The sequence below is a fragment of the Cheilinus undulatus genome, linkage group 7 (assembly GCF_018320785.1).
Source record: "Cheilinus undulatus linkage group 7, ASM1832078v1, whole genome shotgun sequence".
Classification (NCBI taxonomy): Eukaryota; Metazoa; Chordata; class Actinopteri; order Labriformes; family Labridae; genus Cheilinus; species Cheilinus undulatus.
The window spans coordinates 48,727,418-48,742,494 of record NC_054871.1 but is presented as its reverse complement, the minus strand read 5'-3'; the positions used below and the strand labels follow the sequence as shown (position 1 = coordinate 48,742,494).

The 15,077-nt window shown below is 40.9% G+C and overlaps 1 protein-coding gene across 4 annotated transcripts in view; it reads left to right on the top strand.

Moving 5' to 3' along the window:
• Positions 1–15,077, top strand: part of lnx1 (ligand of numb-protein X 1) — a 107,414-nt gene that overhangs the window by 79,068 nt on the left and 13,269 nt on the right. For all 4 annotated transcript variants that reach the window (XM_041792376.1, XM_041792375.1, XM_041792378.1 and 1 more), the window contains 3 exons: positions 6,148–6,356; positions 8,725–9,153; positions 12,095–12,229. In XM_041792376.1, the coding sequence (XP_041648310.1) occupies positions 6,148–6,356; positions 8,725–9,153; positions 12,095–12,229 (773 nt within the window). The remainder of the gene's footprint in view (positions 1–6,147; positions 6,357–8,724; positions 9,154–12,094; positions 12,230–15,077) is intronic.

Sequence of the window (15,077 nt, the reverse complement as noted above, 5' to 3'; positions counted from 1 at the left end):
CTTCATAGTGCACCTTTAAACACAAGTTTATTGCTCCCACTCTGACCTTTAAAGGACCGTTCAGTTCAGTTTTGTTCCATATCATTGATAATCAGCATCTCCACTAAAAATTTAAAAAAACCTGTTCAAGTTTTTTTTCTTTCCTTTTAAAGACTATATATATATCTCGTATTGTATATATATCGTAAATCGAGTTTGGTGGGAAAACAATTGGAGATTCAATTTTTTAACCATATTGCCCAGCCCTACTTTTTTTTATTGGAGCACCAATCATAGAACAAGGCCACAAAGTGTCTCACAGTAATTATGATAATAATAATAATGGTAATAATTATAATAATAATAATATTATGAAGTACTGCTGCACTATTAGTTACAACTGGATGTTGCTGGTACATAATTGAATAAAAGGTGTTTCCAAACCATCCTCCTTGGAGCCCCCCCTTCATGTACCTAAGAAAAGAGGAGTGCCTCCAGGACCAGAGAGAAGAAAAAGTGACACGCTCACCAAAAATCAATGTAGATAATAATTGTTTCACTGAAAAGGCCTTTGCATGCTTTTCTTGTCAAAAGACCTTTGTAGAAACTTCTTGATAACGGCTTTATCATACCTGCAGTCAATATTTGCAAATACATTTTTAGCAGCCTCAGAGCAGCCAGAGCTGCTTCAGATTTTATTTTAATGCTACTTCATATTTAGATGTTTTGAACTCTGAAAATCACACTTTAAAACTGTCGTTATTTTCTGCATTTTCTATTAATCAAGCAAGATGACTCATGATACCATTCATTAGGGCTGCACGATATTATCGGCCAGATGTCGGTATCAACAGATACAAAAATTTTTGCTGTTGTTTATATCCGATATTTTGGCCATGCATATCAGCACATATCAACTGTAAAAATTTTCCAAACACACTAATAAATTAGTTGAGTTTTAGGCTGGGCCAACAGACCTATGTAATTTGAGGTCTTTTTCTTTATTCATTCTCATTTTTAAACTTTAAAGTCTCATTTTTAATCCTTAAACCTAAAATTGTGTTGAAAGGACTGAATTTTTAGTTGTGTAGAACGTATCTAAATATCGATATCGGCTATCGGCAAAAATCCAATATCGTGCATCCCTACCATTCATGTGTTTTATTGTCATTGAAATTGCATTATTGTCCAGTTAAATCAAAATAACACATAATTACCAAAACATGCAGCACTACAGTGAAGCATAATGACAATAAAACTACAAAAGCGTTGTGAATCTACTTCTTAGTGTTTGAGACGATCAGAAGGCAGTTTGAAAAGATGCATCATAAGCTCCAGTTGGAACTCTGCAGCTCTGCTGATAATTTCACAAACAGAAAAGCACAATCACTTTTTGTTTCAAAGTGAATCCAAGAAGACCTTGAACAGAAGACCTTAGAGGTCCACTGGTGATGTAGGGATGGATCAGGTCAGAGGTGCCTGCCCATGCAGTGCTTCTAAAGATGAAAACAAGGATATTGACGTGAATTTGGAAACTGATTCTGAGTTGATGAGAGGAAAATTAAGCTGGAGTGATGTGAGTTGCCCTGCTGGACATTGTCAGCAGTTTGTTACTCTCCTAGTTAATAAGCAGTCAGATACTGACTTTTCCTGGTTATCCACAGGTTAATTTCTCAGTTAACATGGGTTAACTACCAGTTAGTTACTCATTCTTTACCTTTTGGCCATTCCAGCTGTTGTGTACATTATTATAAAGCTGTACCACCAGTTCTCCTCTAGTCCTCTCCATCCTCCCCTCCTCCTCTTGTTGTCCTCCAGCACAGTTGGGGTCATGAGGTTTACACCAACTTGATGGAGCAGTCCCCGGGGAGAGTGCTCCTCTCGACATGCTAGATCCATAAGATATTACGTGGTGAGGAGAGAGGTATTTAATGCAAAATATACAGCTAGGCCGGCGTTGAAGAAATGTGGTGGATCATTAAGGGAGCATAATACTGAAGAGGAAGTGCAGAGTGATGGGAGAAGAGCAGGAATGCTGTATTGCGTAAGAATGAAGGATGACGAATGATCAGGGACTAGATTATTCTCTGACTGAGAGAATAGATTAAATATTCATTGGCTGCCGCTGGAGAGACAAAGATAGAGGAAGTGAAGGGGGACTGAAGAACAAACGCAGGGATGAGTGGATACAGGGAAAGACAACAGAGATAAGGAAACAAATAAATGAGTAGTAAAGTCCCTGTGGATGGAGGAGAGGATGAAAAAGAGCGACCAACAACAGGAGGGTTGAAAGAAAGTGTGATGGAGAGAAATAAGGGTTACATAATAGCTGTAGGTCCCTGTGTTAATGTGGTCTCCACCCTGGAAGCAATCTGCTGCGATAACGACAAAATATTGACTTTGGAAAGGAGAAAGTGCAGCGTGAGTATAACGAACGGCTGAGGTTACGGAGCCGAGACGGGTGGCTGAGGAGGAGGAAAGAGAGAAAAAGAAATAAGACGAGGGGGAATACATCTTCTCTGTCATTTATTGGCCAGGGCTGTTGGCCAAAATGGCCACAAAAAGATCCACACCCACCTTCAAGTGGTCCAATTCAGGATGTGTCATTCTACCATGAAGTGTAATTCACAACCAGGCATGAGGAGGGGGGCTCCAGCTAACAGAAAGGGATAAAAAAAGCAGACAAGGACAAATTTCCCGGTAATTTTATGCTTTGCAAAAAGGATTTGTGTGCATAAAATCTTATTGTTTGGCCGTGGTAAAGCCTGTTTCGTTGACTCTGTTTTACAATACTGTGATTCCAGAGGAAACTTTAATGTTTTGGTTACCTGACAAAGACAGTGGTTTCAAAGCTTTTTCCAAAGAGCCCCCCTTACTTGTATCATAGAGCTGAGGACCACCAGCACCCAATCAAACAAAAGGTGATACATGGATGTCAACAATTACCATAAAATTCAAAAGTGTTTATTGTTCAAACCTATATAGAATAGCCCCACATGAAGGTTTTCTTATCAAAAAGGCATGAACTATTCATAACTGATTTATCATGATTTTAGTTATTATGAGTGGATCTAATTTTGACAATCTAAAGGAGGTCCTGGACCCAAGGTTGGAACCAGGGCTCTCAAACAGAGACCTTGCAAACATGTTACCTGCAATTTCCACATACAGCCATGATCTGCTGGTAAATCGTTCTGTGGAGTAAATCGCTCTCTCTATAGTCTATCAGAGCAGTTCCACAGCCCCAGTCCAGTCAGGCAGCGGCGCCTCCTTGGAGCACCACTCCACTCCGCTTCGTTAGAGATATGCTGCGGGTCTTTCATCGCTGGCCACTGCAGTTCTTTCAAAACATAACACAATGCACGGACTCTCGATCGTAAATCATCACTACATTAACATTACATCTCATCCTGCAGCAAGAGCAAAGGGTCACCGGGAGGTCAGTGGGTCACAGAGCTGCAACGATGCCATTGACGAGGAAAAGTTAACTTTTAGGATGATAAATTAACCCAGAAGGTAAAATAGTGCACTGTTGACATACTATTCTTGCAGTTCTCCCGTGATGTCTACCTGCTGATCAAAGCTGTGCACCGTGGCGCAGCGCTCTAAACATGCTTCCAGTAGGCGAGGTCACTCTCCTTCGGTCAGAGCAAACCCACGACTCTTCGGTGCAGGGCGCATTTGTCCTATGTGGAAATTGCAGGTTTTGGTTCTGTCATCAGCCATGCAAGAGAAGATATTCCAACAACAATGATGGGATTTTTTTCATTCCTTACTCCCAGTCAACATTTTCTTGAAATGTTGAGATCAATCTAGTGTTTTTCCCAAAAAAGTAACTGTGGTCTTTATACCAGTTTAACAGATTAGTCCTGAGATAAGTGCAGGCATGAGAACAGTTACAGCTGCAGTCATCAAACATTGCATGCTATCTGACTGGATTGAAAATCTGCCCCTATGTCTTGTGTGCGTTAAGCGGTGCTACACAGCTCACAACATACTCTTAACACAGTGACCCAAACCAGTTGGCACTGGGAATTGGCACTACTTTTTACCATCTTTTCTCCCTCATTAGGTCTCAAAGGCCTGTGCCCATTGTTGGCTTTTTTAGCGCTGGCAGCACTGATTTTCAGTTTGCAACCAGTGTTGTCCAGCGTTATGTGCACTCAGTGTACCAACCTCCATGTCACCTAGAGGTCTGCTTGAGGCTTATTTCCTGCTTGTTTCTCTCCTTATTATAAGGAAGGCACATCAAAAAGGCATCCATAGCGAAACGCCCAACAGGCATCCTGATCAGATGCCTGAACCACTTCAACTGACTCTATTTAATGTGACGGAGTAGCACTTCTACTAGCAAAGGAAGATCATTAAAACCTCTTTTCCCCCTGGGAATGGCCCAAAAAATTGTGCCATGTATAATCAGGATTTCAAGGTACTCTCTTTGTAGTTAAGGTCACTTGGAGTAGCAGCAGCACCTCATCATCCATCCACACAAACATTCCTGCATTAGCCTTTTTTGTAGGTTCCCACCCTGCCACTCTCGAGAGCAGTGTTACTCATCCCTGCTCAACCAAAGAGCCAAATTGTTGAAAAACACACTTGCAAGAGCCACAATCTAAGTGGTGAGAAGTGGGAATTAAAATAAGTGGCAAAAGTGGTCAAGATGCAGCAAACACTGGGAGAAAAGTGGTGAAAAAGGGCAGAATGTGGAAAAAATGGGTGGGAAGTGATCAAAAAATAAGTTAAAGATGGCAAAAAATGGTCAAATAGTGGCAAAAATCAGACAAAAGGTGGGAAAATGGGCAAAAAGTGACATTTTATTGCAAAAGGCAGCTAAATAAATGATCGAGAAGGGGCAAAAATAGGCAAAAAGGGGCAAACACTGGGGGAAAAGTGGCAAAAATGGTCCAAATGTGGCAAAAAAATGTTCCAAAGAAAATGAGTGAACAGAGAATAAAATGGGCAAAAATCTCTTAAAAGGTGGAAAATGGGAATTAAATGGAATTTAACTGCAAAAGGCAGCTTAAATGTGTGAGAAGTGGCAAAAAGTGGCAAAAAAATGCAAAAAGCAGGATAAAAGTTTCAAAAAGATGAAAAGTAACGAAAAAGAAGTGGCAAAAATGAGCCAAAAGCGGAAATATTGTGTGAGAAGTGGTAAAAAATTGAGTTACAGGTGGCAAGAATGGTCCAAAAGTGGCAAAACCGTGGCAAAAAAATGTGACTAAAATGGGCAAACCTCAGCAAAAAGGTGGAAAAATGGGCAAAATGCATGAAAGAGAGGCAAAATGGGAAATAGGTGGCATTTAACTGCAAAAGTCAGCTTAAATGGGTGAAAAGTGGCAAAAAGGTGAAAAAAAGGGGCAAAAAAATGCAAAAGAAGATAACAGTGTCAAAAAGAAGTGTCAGCAATGGAAATGATGTTTCAAATTAAGACATAGAAGAGCCACAAATCATCACAAAAGAGCCAAATGTGGCTCCAGAGCCACATGTTCAGTATCACTGCTCTAGAGGGAATATGTGCAAATGATCATGTTATTACCAAATCATACTGCCAACTACTGGCCTGGCATTCATGCTGCATTGTTATAGTGGCAGTATTTTATGCAAGCCATCAAAATGTGTTTGTCTAATTACAGAACTTTTTATAAACATAAATTAAAAATTATTCAATTCCCTGTGGATCATTTTTGTGTAAATGTGGCCTTAGGGGAGAACATTTGTGATGCCCATGGATTTCCTTGTATACAGCAGATCTTTTTTTTTATTTTCTACCATGAAGAAGAAAAGCTTTCTTTGTCTTTTGGGATATGAACAAAGTTTGTGCACATTAAATTTGTACTTGTTCCCCACCCGAGTAATAACCTTGTGAAAATGTGAAATTGAGGGTTTTCCCAGGCATACTTGCTACAGATGTATGTGACTAATGATACAAACATCGAGTGGGATGATCAGCCAAGTGAATTTTCCCTCTTGGCTTGTACAAGTTTGTTTTAGTAACCTGGGGGAGTAGAGACAGCTGCTTTCACTGCTGAACCTCTCCACCACATCTACCTCTCTTTTCCTCTCTCTTTCACTTCCTCTCCTGTTTTATTTGGCTCATTGTCAGACTTTGTTCATAATTGTACTGTAAAATAGAGAGCTTAACTCAGCCTTTTCTCTCCCTCCCCTCAGTGCTGGCGCTGCCTCAGCTCCATCACCTGATTCCTGATGGTGAGCTCACCAGTATCAAGATCACACGGGTGGAACCCTCAGAACCACTCGCCATCAGCATTGTCGGCGGGAATGAGACCCCGTTGGTTCGTATCCTCATCCAGGATATCTACAGAGAAGGGGTCATCGCTCGGGATGGACGTTTGCTGCCTGGGGACATGATCCTGAAGGTATCACAGAAAATGTCAGCTTTACAAATCAGTCAAAACAATCAAAACCCCAATGCTTCCTTTTACTCAATATTGGATTCATATTTAAAAGTATGCTTCTTAAAGAATACAAATCTGTTTATAGACCTTTTAAAATGTTTTCTTTCTGGTTTCTGTGACATTGGGTTTGAATGGGATGTGGTTAAGCTCAGAGATTTCTGATGAAAATTATGCAATGATTCTGCAAACAAAACGTAGCAACAGTCACAAAGTGTTTGGAAACACCTCATCAGAGCGAAAAATCATTTGTGCATTGGCTTGCATTATCTCCCCCCTTATAATACATGAACAAGTGTGCACAAATGCACAGGTGTAGGTGTGCAGTAAAGAGCAAATGTGATTCTCCGAGTATGCAACGTTTCCTTCACAAGCTATGACTGGGCGGCACACTTTAAGCATTTTTATTTTCTGTATCCATATTAGATTGCCTTCTTGGTTAACATAAGTATAGATATGGACAAATGTATTTGTTAGCCTTCGGTTATTACACCAACAGGGACTGTATGGTGCCTTATTCAATTAAATGTACTTGATTGAGACCCCGTTTTGCAGCTATCACAGCCTCCACTCTTCTTGGAAGGCTTTCATGAATTTGTGCTCACTCATTCTGTAGAGCATTTACGAGGTCAGGCACTGCTCCTAAACTTCATTCCAGTTCATCCCAAATTCAGTGGGGTTGAGGTCAGGGTTCTCCATGGGCCGGTCAAGTTCTTCCACACCAAACACATCAAACCATGTCTTTATAGCCCTCGCTTTGTGAACTGGGGCACAGTCATGTGGAATAGAAAAGGGCCTTCCTCAAACTGTTGCCACAAAGTTGGAAGCATAGCATTGTCCAAAATGTCTTGGTCTGCTGGAGCAGTAAGATTGACCTTCACTGGAGATAAGAGGCCTAGCCCAAACCCTGAAAAACTGCCCCTATCATTATCTTCCTCCACTAACCTTCACAGTTGGCATGATGTAGTCAGGCAGGTAACGTTTTCACGGCATCCGCCAAACCCAGACCCACCTATCTGACTGTCAAACAGAGAATCATGGTTTGACACTCCACATAACATGTTTCCACTGCTCCACAGTCCATTGTCAGTGTGCTTTACACCACTCCATCCGACACTTGGTATTAGACTTGGTGGTGTGAGGCTTGCATGCAGCTGATTGGCCATGGAAACTCACTCCCTAAAGCTCCCACTGCACAGTTTTAGTATTCACCTCAATGCCAATGGAAGTTCAGAACTCAGCTAAGGAATCACCAGAGGACTGGTGATTTTTACACACCATGCACCTTAGCAGTCGTTAACCTCACTCTGTGATTTTACTAGTCTTCGCTCCATAGCTGAGTTGCTGTTGTTCCTATATGCTTCCACTTTCTAATTATATCTCTTACAATTCACAGTGGAATATTCAGCAGGGAGGAAATTTCACCGACTGTCTTTTTGCAAAGGTGGCATCCATTACATTACCTGCTTAAAGTCACTGAGTTCTTCAGAACGACACATTTAGAATCACAGATGTTTGCAAATGGAGACTACATGGCTAGGTTAAACTTGAATTAGATAATTAAAAGGTGTTGCCAAATACTTTTGTCTATATAGTGTACTAGCTGGCATTATCCGTTTTTTTTCTACTTAGCATATTTTGCAAAATTGAGCACAAAAGAAAGTCAATCAAAATGGTAAATCATGTATGGTGTGAGATTTTATTTTTAAACTGACACAGCAACAAATTGTAGGTCCATTGCACCTGATACTGGGTAATATTTTGTTTTTAAATGTCAAAAATTGCAGCTAGTACAAAGTGTTAATTGGTTTTGTGCGTTTAAACAGTGTGCAGGAGTTTCTTTGCCATTTTTAATGGTTTCGTTTTCTCCTACAAACATGTTTTATGAAGTAGATGTAGTTTTGTTAAAGCTTTGGGCCTTTTTGAATTTGTCAGTCATTACAATGCCCACTCTCTTTCAAAATATTTCCCTTCTCTCTTCAGCTGTCTTTTCAAAATAAAAAGGAAGTCCAAGAATGAATTTTTAAAAAAGTAATTACAAAAATTGTAACCCATTTAAGATGTGGTATCAAAAATTCTCAAATATAATATAAAAAACTTGCTATACTTCATTGTGTGCTAGAACCAGAACAATATGAACCAAACATTAACAGCAATGACACCAGAGAAAAATTATCTTGACTAAACATTTTATTTTTATTACAGCTGTCAAAGTTTGATTATATTCTAGTTTTTGTGAACCTTTGATGAGAAAAGGATGTGATATAATGTGTATTTAATCTACTGAAGCTGATCACCAAAGCCCTAAGTCGCTCCTCTCTTCCTCTTTCAGGTAAACGGCATTGACATCAGTAATGTCCCGCACTGCTTCGCTGTTGCAGCCCTCAAACAGCCGTGCCAACTCCTCCGGCTCACCGTGCTCCGAGAGCAGCGCCACCGTTACCGCTCACACTCACACAGCCACCAACACGGCCACGGGCACGGGCATGATCTCGCCGGAGGCCACCCATCTCATGGCCTACCACACATTCCTCTGAGGGACGACAGCATCCACGTGGTCCTGAATAAAACCGCCCCGGACGAGCAGCTGGGGATCAAGCTAGTGAGGCGGCCGGAGGAACACGGCGTTTTTATCTTTCATCTGCTGGAGGGCGGCCTGGCAGCGCGAGACGGACAGCTGTGTGTTGGCGACCGCGTTCTGGCCATCAATGGGCATGATCTACGCTATGGAGCACCAGAACACGCCGCTCTGCTCATCCAGGTCAGTTTAAACTGCTTTTCTTAAAGATACCCATCAAACGTTGATCACTTTTATAAAAGTTTGAAGTTGTGGAAGTCAAATGAGTCCACATGTTGCTGCAGACCATAAACGACCGTGCTCTGCTCTGACTCGGCCTCCCTGAGGTATTAAAGATAATTGTGGTGATTCAGACTAATTGTGTTGTGTTGTCGTGTCTGCACTCCCTGCAGTTAATAGTACTTAATTGTGGTGACTCCCTGATGGACATGACCATGCGACGGCCTCTGGTTCCTGGTTGATTCCTGTTGATGGTGGTGTGTTTGTGGTTAATTGTGGTTAATTGCAGTGTTTTTGCGGCTGTCTGTCCTCCGTCTCTGGGCCTGGAGTTCCTGTCTGTGCAGTCTGAGCGGCTCTCCAGGGTCTCTGTGGAGCCAACATGGCCTCTCTGAGCAGCCACTTTCTGTCAGAGATTAAGAACTGGCAGGGTAGAAATTAAATTAGTCCAATTAAGGCAATAATGGGTTGGACCGGCTAATTCAGGAGTCAGCTCTGTGCTGCAGGGACCAGAGAGCTCTCAGGGGGGAAGACGCAGCCAGCCAGTCTGTGTGTCTGATGGACGATTTGCATATGAATCTGTGAATGAGAGAGAGTCGACTGGCAGTTCAGGAGGAGATTTTGATTTTACAAAACCTGGGAATTTCTCTTTACGAGGCTTGTTAAACCGTTATTTAAAGAATAATACAGTATTTTTGCTTTCCTCTGATACAGTGGAGTTGAAAAAAAAAAAACTTATATAATACAAAAATTCTAAAAAAAAAATTTATATTCAAATAAAATAGATTCTAAAAATATAACATGCTGGTGCATTGACTATGAATGGCATCAGACTTTAAGATGTGATGTAGGGATATTATCAGCATGCTATCAGTACCAGCAGATTTTAGCTTAAAGAGTCAAATTATGGTATAATCAGATATGAAGATTTCTGTCAATAATCACAGCTGTACATATCAGTAGTATGGATTATAGAATGGCCTTAAATATAAGTAAAAGCTATAATATGGCCTGCTGCAACTTTCAAATTGTAGAAGATGCTTCTTTTTTTAACCTGAATGAGTGTCAAAATACCAGTTTTTCTCTACACATCATGCAAACAATAAGGAGCCATTTTTAGAATAGTTTACAAAAACAACCTACTTTCTTTGCTTTTGCATACTTTACTTAATCAAAATGAATATTACATAAAAATGTTCATTCCTTTCAATGTGAAAAATCATATCAAATTTGTTTCTACCAGTTTGCTCTGAGAAAACCAGGTTCAAAGTTTCAGGACTTTTCCTACCTTCAGGCAGGCCAGGTAATGGGCGTGAACAATAGAGCCACATTTACATAAAGTCCACCCAAACCAAGCTTCTGAATTGGACTGGTGACGCTCATCAAAATATTCCCATAGGAAATCTGCCTTCATCAAACTTTCACTGTCAAGTGATCCTGAAGTCATCCCAAGTCTGTTGATAATTCTTGCTGCTTCTTCATCGTCACTTCTACTTTTCTTCACTGCAGGGTGCATGTTAAAGCTTGTTGATAAAGGTGATAACTAGAAACAGCTGTAGTTACGTGCCGACGGGGGTTGGAGTTTGAGCCATGCGGTGTTTGTTATTGTCCATCTCAATGGGTGAAACTGGGGACAATGGCAGGCTGAGTGGCCAATTATCACCCAGCAGTTTCGCTTTCACCTCCCCTCAGTCTCCCCGCAGAAACTACGAAAAGAGGGCATTTATAAACACAAAATTAACGCTTTTAAATATCACATTTGTGTTACTTTTTTCATCGAATGAGTAGTTTGAATGTCAGACTTGCATAAAATGAGAAAAAAACAAAAAATGATCATTTTGAAGAAAACGACTTTGTATCCATTTTTCTCAACCACCGGTATGCCGGCTTGCAGGAACTTTATCTGGCTTCGGTCACAAATGGCATCTGACTGCATGAAATGTCATGCATAACATCTCTGCTGCAAAAAAAGTTTTAAACTGCTTTTTTGACACAAATTTCAGGTCAAAGAAATACTGCACCTTTTGCAATTTAAAAATTGCAGGAAACCGTTTTGCGATATAATCTAATTTTTGATGAAGTGCCCAGTCCTAAGTCAGATGCCCTGTCTTAACTGTAAAACAGTGGGCTGCCACTAATTGCCTTAGTTCTTCCTAGTAGCGACTGCTTTGCCCCATCTTGGTTTTTAATCTGATGTAAACAAAGGAGAACTAATAGCAACGATAGCATCTTGTAGAAACAGCATCAAAGAAATGGAGATAAAGTCATATGCAGACTTTGTCAGGTCATAATTACAAATAATCAAAGCATTGAGTTCAGCTCAGGAATGTAGATGTAGACATGAAAATAGAATCAATGTCTGGGGGTCTTTTCTATGATGAATCACCGTAGGACTGTGGATGATTCTGCATCTAGGCAGAGGTGGAACGTAATCGATGTCTACTGATGTTGCTTTTAGGTTTTGTTTCCCTGCAGTGGGACATACTGTAGATACTCATAAATATCCAGTTTCCCTTTTATACAGGGCTGCTTTTAATGCTTGTCAGAAGTAGTTAACTTAATCTCAGACAGGAGGTGAGTATGCCATCATGGGTTTGTGTCAGGAGGAGGAGGGGTTTGTAGCACCTGAATGTGCATTTGAATGTGTTATCTATCTTAATTTTGTAATACTGAACTCGTATCTGAGCTTGTGGGGGGAGAATCAGACATGAAAACTGAGCTATAATCTGGTGTAGTGCCAGACAATATATCAAGGCCAGGCAATGTGATTCCTGTCTGTAGTTTTTCCTGCTGCAGCCTTCAGACAAACTTGAGTTCTATCATAAATGTTATTTTTGAGAACGTGTCATACAGTAGAATCTTCTGAAACTCCTGTCTAAACTTTCTCTTGTCACTTCACGTTCACCAGGCGAGCGAGGAGCGCGTTCACTTCATCGTGTCTCGTCAGATCTGCCTGCCCACCCCAGACATCCTACAAGAAGCTCCATGGGCCATGGACGGTCCCCCACCATACTCCCCTGTGGATATCGAGCAAACACTGCTGGTGAGCAGCAAACACAGACACATACACACGAGACACAACACCAACAGAGACAAGCTGTATTCCTCCGTCTCCCCGTCCCATGATAAATATTCCCTTTCAGGTGCAAATGATCCGTGGAGGTATTATTCCCCCATCAAAGCTGAGCGTGTCATTCAGGCTGTACAGCTGGAGGGAGAGTTTTCTCCTCTCAGAGAAATGTTGAACCCACATCAGCCGTGTTCTTTTTTACCACACAGAAACAGACGCTCACCCCACAGGATTAAGATTATCCTCCTTCATCCTTCACTGAAAGATTTTCTCATTTCCTCACTGAACCGTACAACATATCCTGTTCTTTAAAGTGATGCATTTGATTTGACATCATCACCTCATTTCATAAGTTGCTAAATGTTTTTTTGGAGGCTGGTTCAGGCTGAAAATGTTGGATAGTCTAGAAGCTGTTCAAAAGCAAAGTGTTGACTGACAGCTTTTAAAATGTTTGCAAAATAATCTAAGTACTGAAGTAAAATGTTATGTTTCTATGTTGGTAAAGCCAGTCTAATGCTGTTTAAAACAGCATTAGACTCAGGGGAATGTAGGGCTCTATTTTGGGTAAGTCGAGGTAAGAAACACCTCATTCACAAAGTAAATTATAAAGACTAAAGGCAATATGAAACTGAAGATCAAAATGAGCTTAGGGAGAAGAAAAGATTCTGTTAAATCAAACGGAAACGCCGACTCTGTCAGAGGTAATAAAATCCTACCAGCATGACTAAAGCTCACTAAATAACACTTTTATTAAAAGTCATTGTGTCTGACCAGGCATTGCTGCACATCAGCCTACATTTACATTGAAGTTTTTGTACTATATAACAGCTGAGATGAACTGGAATGACCTGGGTGTTTTCACATCACATTAGGCAGGATCATAGCGTGCCTGAGCCCAGTCGCTCCTCTCTTTCCTCTCCCCTGCTGATCTGCTTCCATCATCTTGTGCCTGGTTGTGGTCACAGGTGTGCAGTCTGACACAGCAAGTGGTGGCAGTGTTGCATGTAGTTGGTGTGCAGACACTCAAGAAGAAGAAAAAAGAAAAAGCAACTACTGTCATTATTAGCTGGATGACTTTAGTGCAGTTCTGTGCAGACGATGGAGACCATTGTGCTGCTATGGATGTTTTTATTATTTCAGAGGTACTTCCATGTCTGCTGTGGGCCTGTGCTGCAGAGATCCAGCAGTTTTTAAGGAGACAGGAGATGTTTGGAGTTCTCCTCTTGCTAAAAAGTGCCCCATTCTTGAGTCTGTCAAGTGGAGCATGCTCCAGTGCATATGAAATGAGCTTTAGACCACCTGTTTAGGCAGACTGAGGCATGGTGCTTGAGTAGCATACACTTGTATTTGAACTGAACCATAATGAACCAGATTTTGGAGTCAAGTGTACTCGGATCAAGGCTCAGGTCCCTAATAAGAAACCACCCTAAGGCTGGAAATATACACAAAGTTTCAGCTTGCATTTGCATCCACATTCATCATGAGCATTCTTGTAAATGAACCTGTCTGCACGTGACGTGTGACTGGAGGAAACCAGTCATATAAACAATCATTTAACAGTAGTGGATCAGATTAGCAGCTTCCAGCCAACTGTGTCCTTAGGCGTCTTCATTGCAACAGCTGTCGATTTGTTGGTTTAGTTTTTATTTTATTGTCAAAAAACTGGGCCTGTGATCGACCAAAGAAAAAACTGGTCAACTAAAAATACTTCCCTTAACTTAGCAATTAATGGGAAGTTTAAGAATTTATGATCTCATTATAGGTTCTGCAAAAACAACAGATTCATCAGTGTGCACCGGCTTGTATTCATATAAATTCTGTGATCTAGTCACAAATTAGGATTCATGCAAAATAAATTTTTGATTATTGTTCAGTGCTAACAATTAATCCCACCTTGCTACAGCCCCTTCTCTGTAATCTATAAATATTTACTTGACAGCATGCAGCCTTTGTTCACCAAGCTAAACCAAAACCAGATCCACAGGTTAGGATCCAAAGAAAAACTTTCAGAAACCAGGAGACATGGCCATCTCTCACCTCTGCTCTGTCTGTCTGTAACTGACACTAAAGTTCATATGTGCATCTTAATTAGACGATAAAGGGCCTTGATAAAGCATATTTCCCTGACTGGTGAATAAAACAGTGAGCTGGGGTAAAGCTGTGAAAGAGCGCATGGCTAAGATTCTTGTTGCTCTGCTTTAATGCAAACAAAATCCTGCTTCTCCAGAACGTTTCTATCAACTTTTACAACTTTTTTCAGTGTAACTGCTCTGAACTGCTGAGTGAGACTTCTTTTTTTGTTGACCAGCGCTCCTCTGTCTGCCTGGACATCCTACCACTACACGCCTCTGTTCCTCAGTCCTTCTTCTGTGCAGGCTTGCTTAGTCTCTCTAAAGCCTACATTAACAGCCATACATATAGGTGTGTTAGTGCTAAATTCATAAAAAGTTATCATTGAAGTTCTTAACAAACCTGTGATGTAAATTACTTTTTACTGTAATACTCAAACAGTTCATGCAAAAAGGGCTGTATTGCTCAACTCCCAAGAGTCACTATCTCAACTTCATCCCTCTCTCTCCATCATATACTGCTGTCTGTCAGTCCGTCTGCCATTTCTGTCCTATTTTGAGCAAGATGCAGAGAGAGAGAAGAGCGGAAGAGATGGAGGAATTATGCTGACTGATTATATAACATCGTTTAGTCTACGGGCCTTGATTTAAACACTTGGAGTTTGTTGAGGCAGCACTACTCTTAAACGTGACGACTACCTGTGAAGTGTCTTCCTAACCTCCAGCAGGTGACATCCTCGCCATCGTGTCAG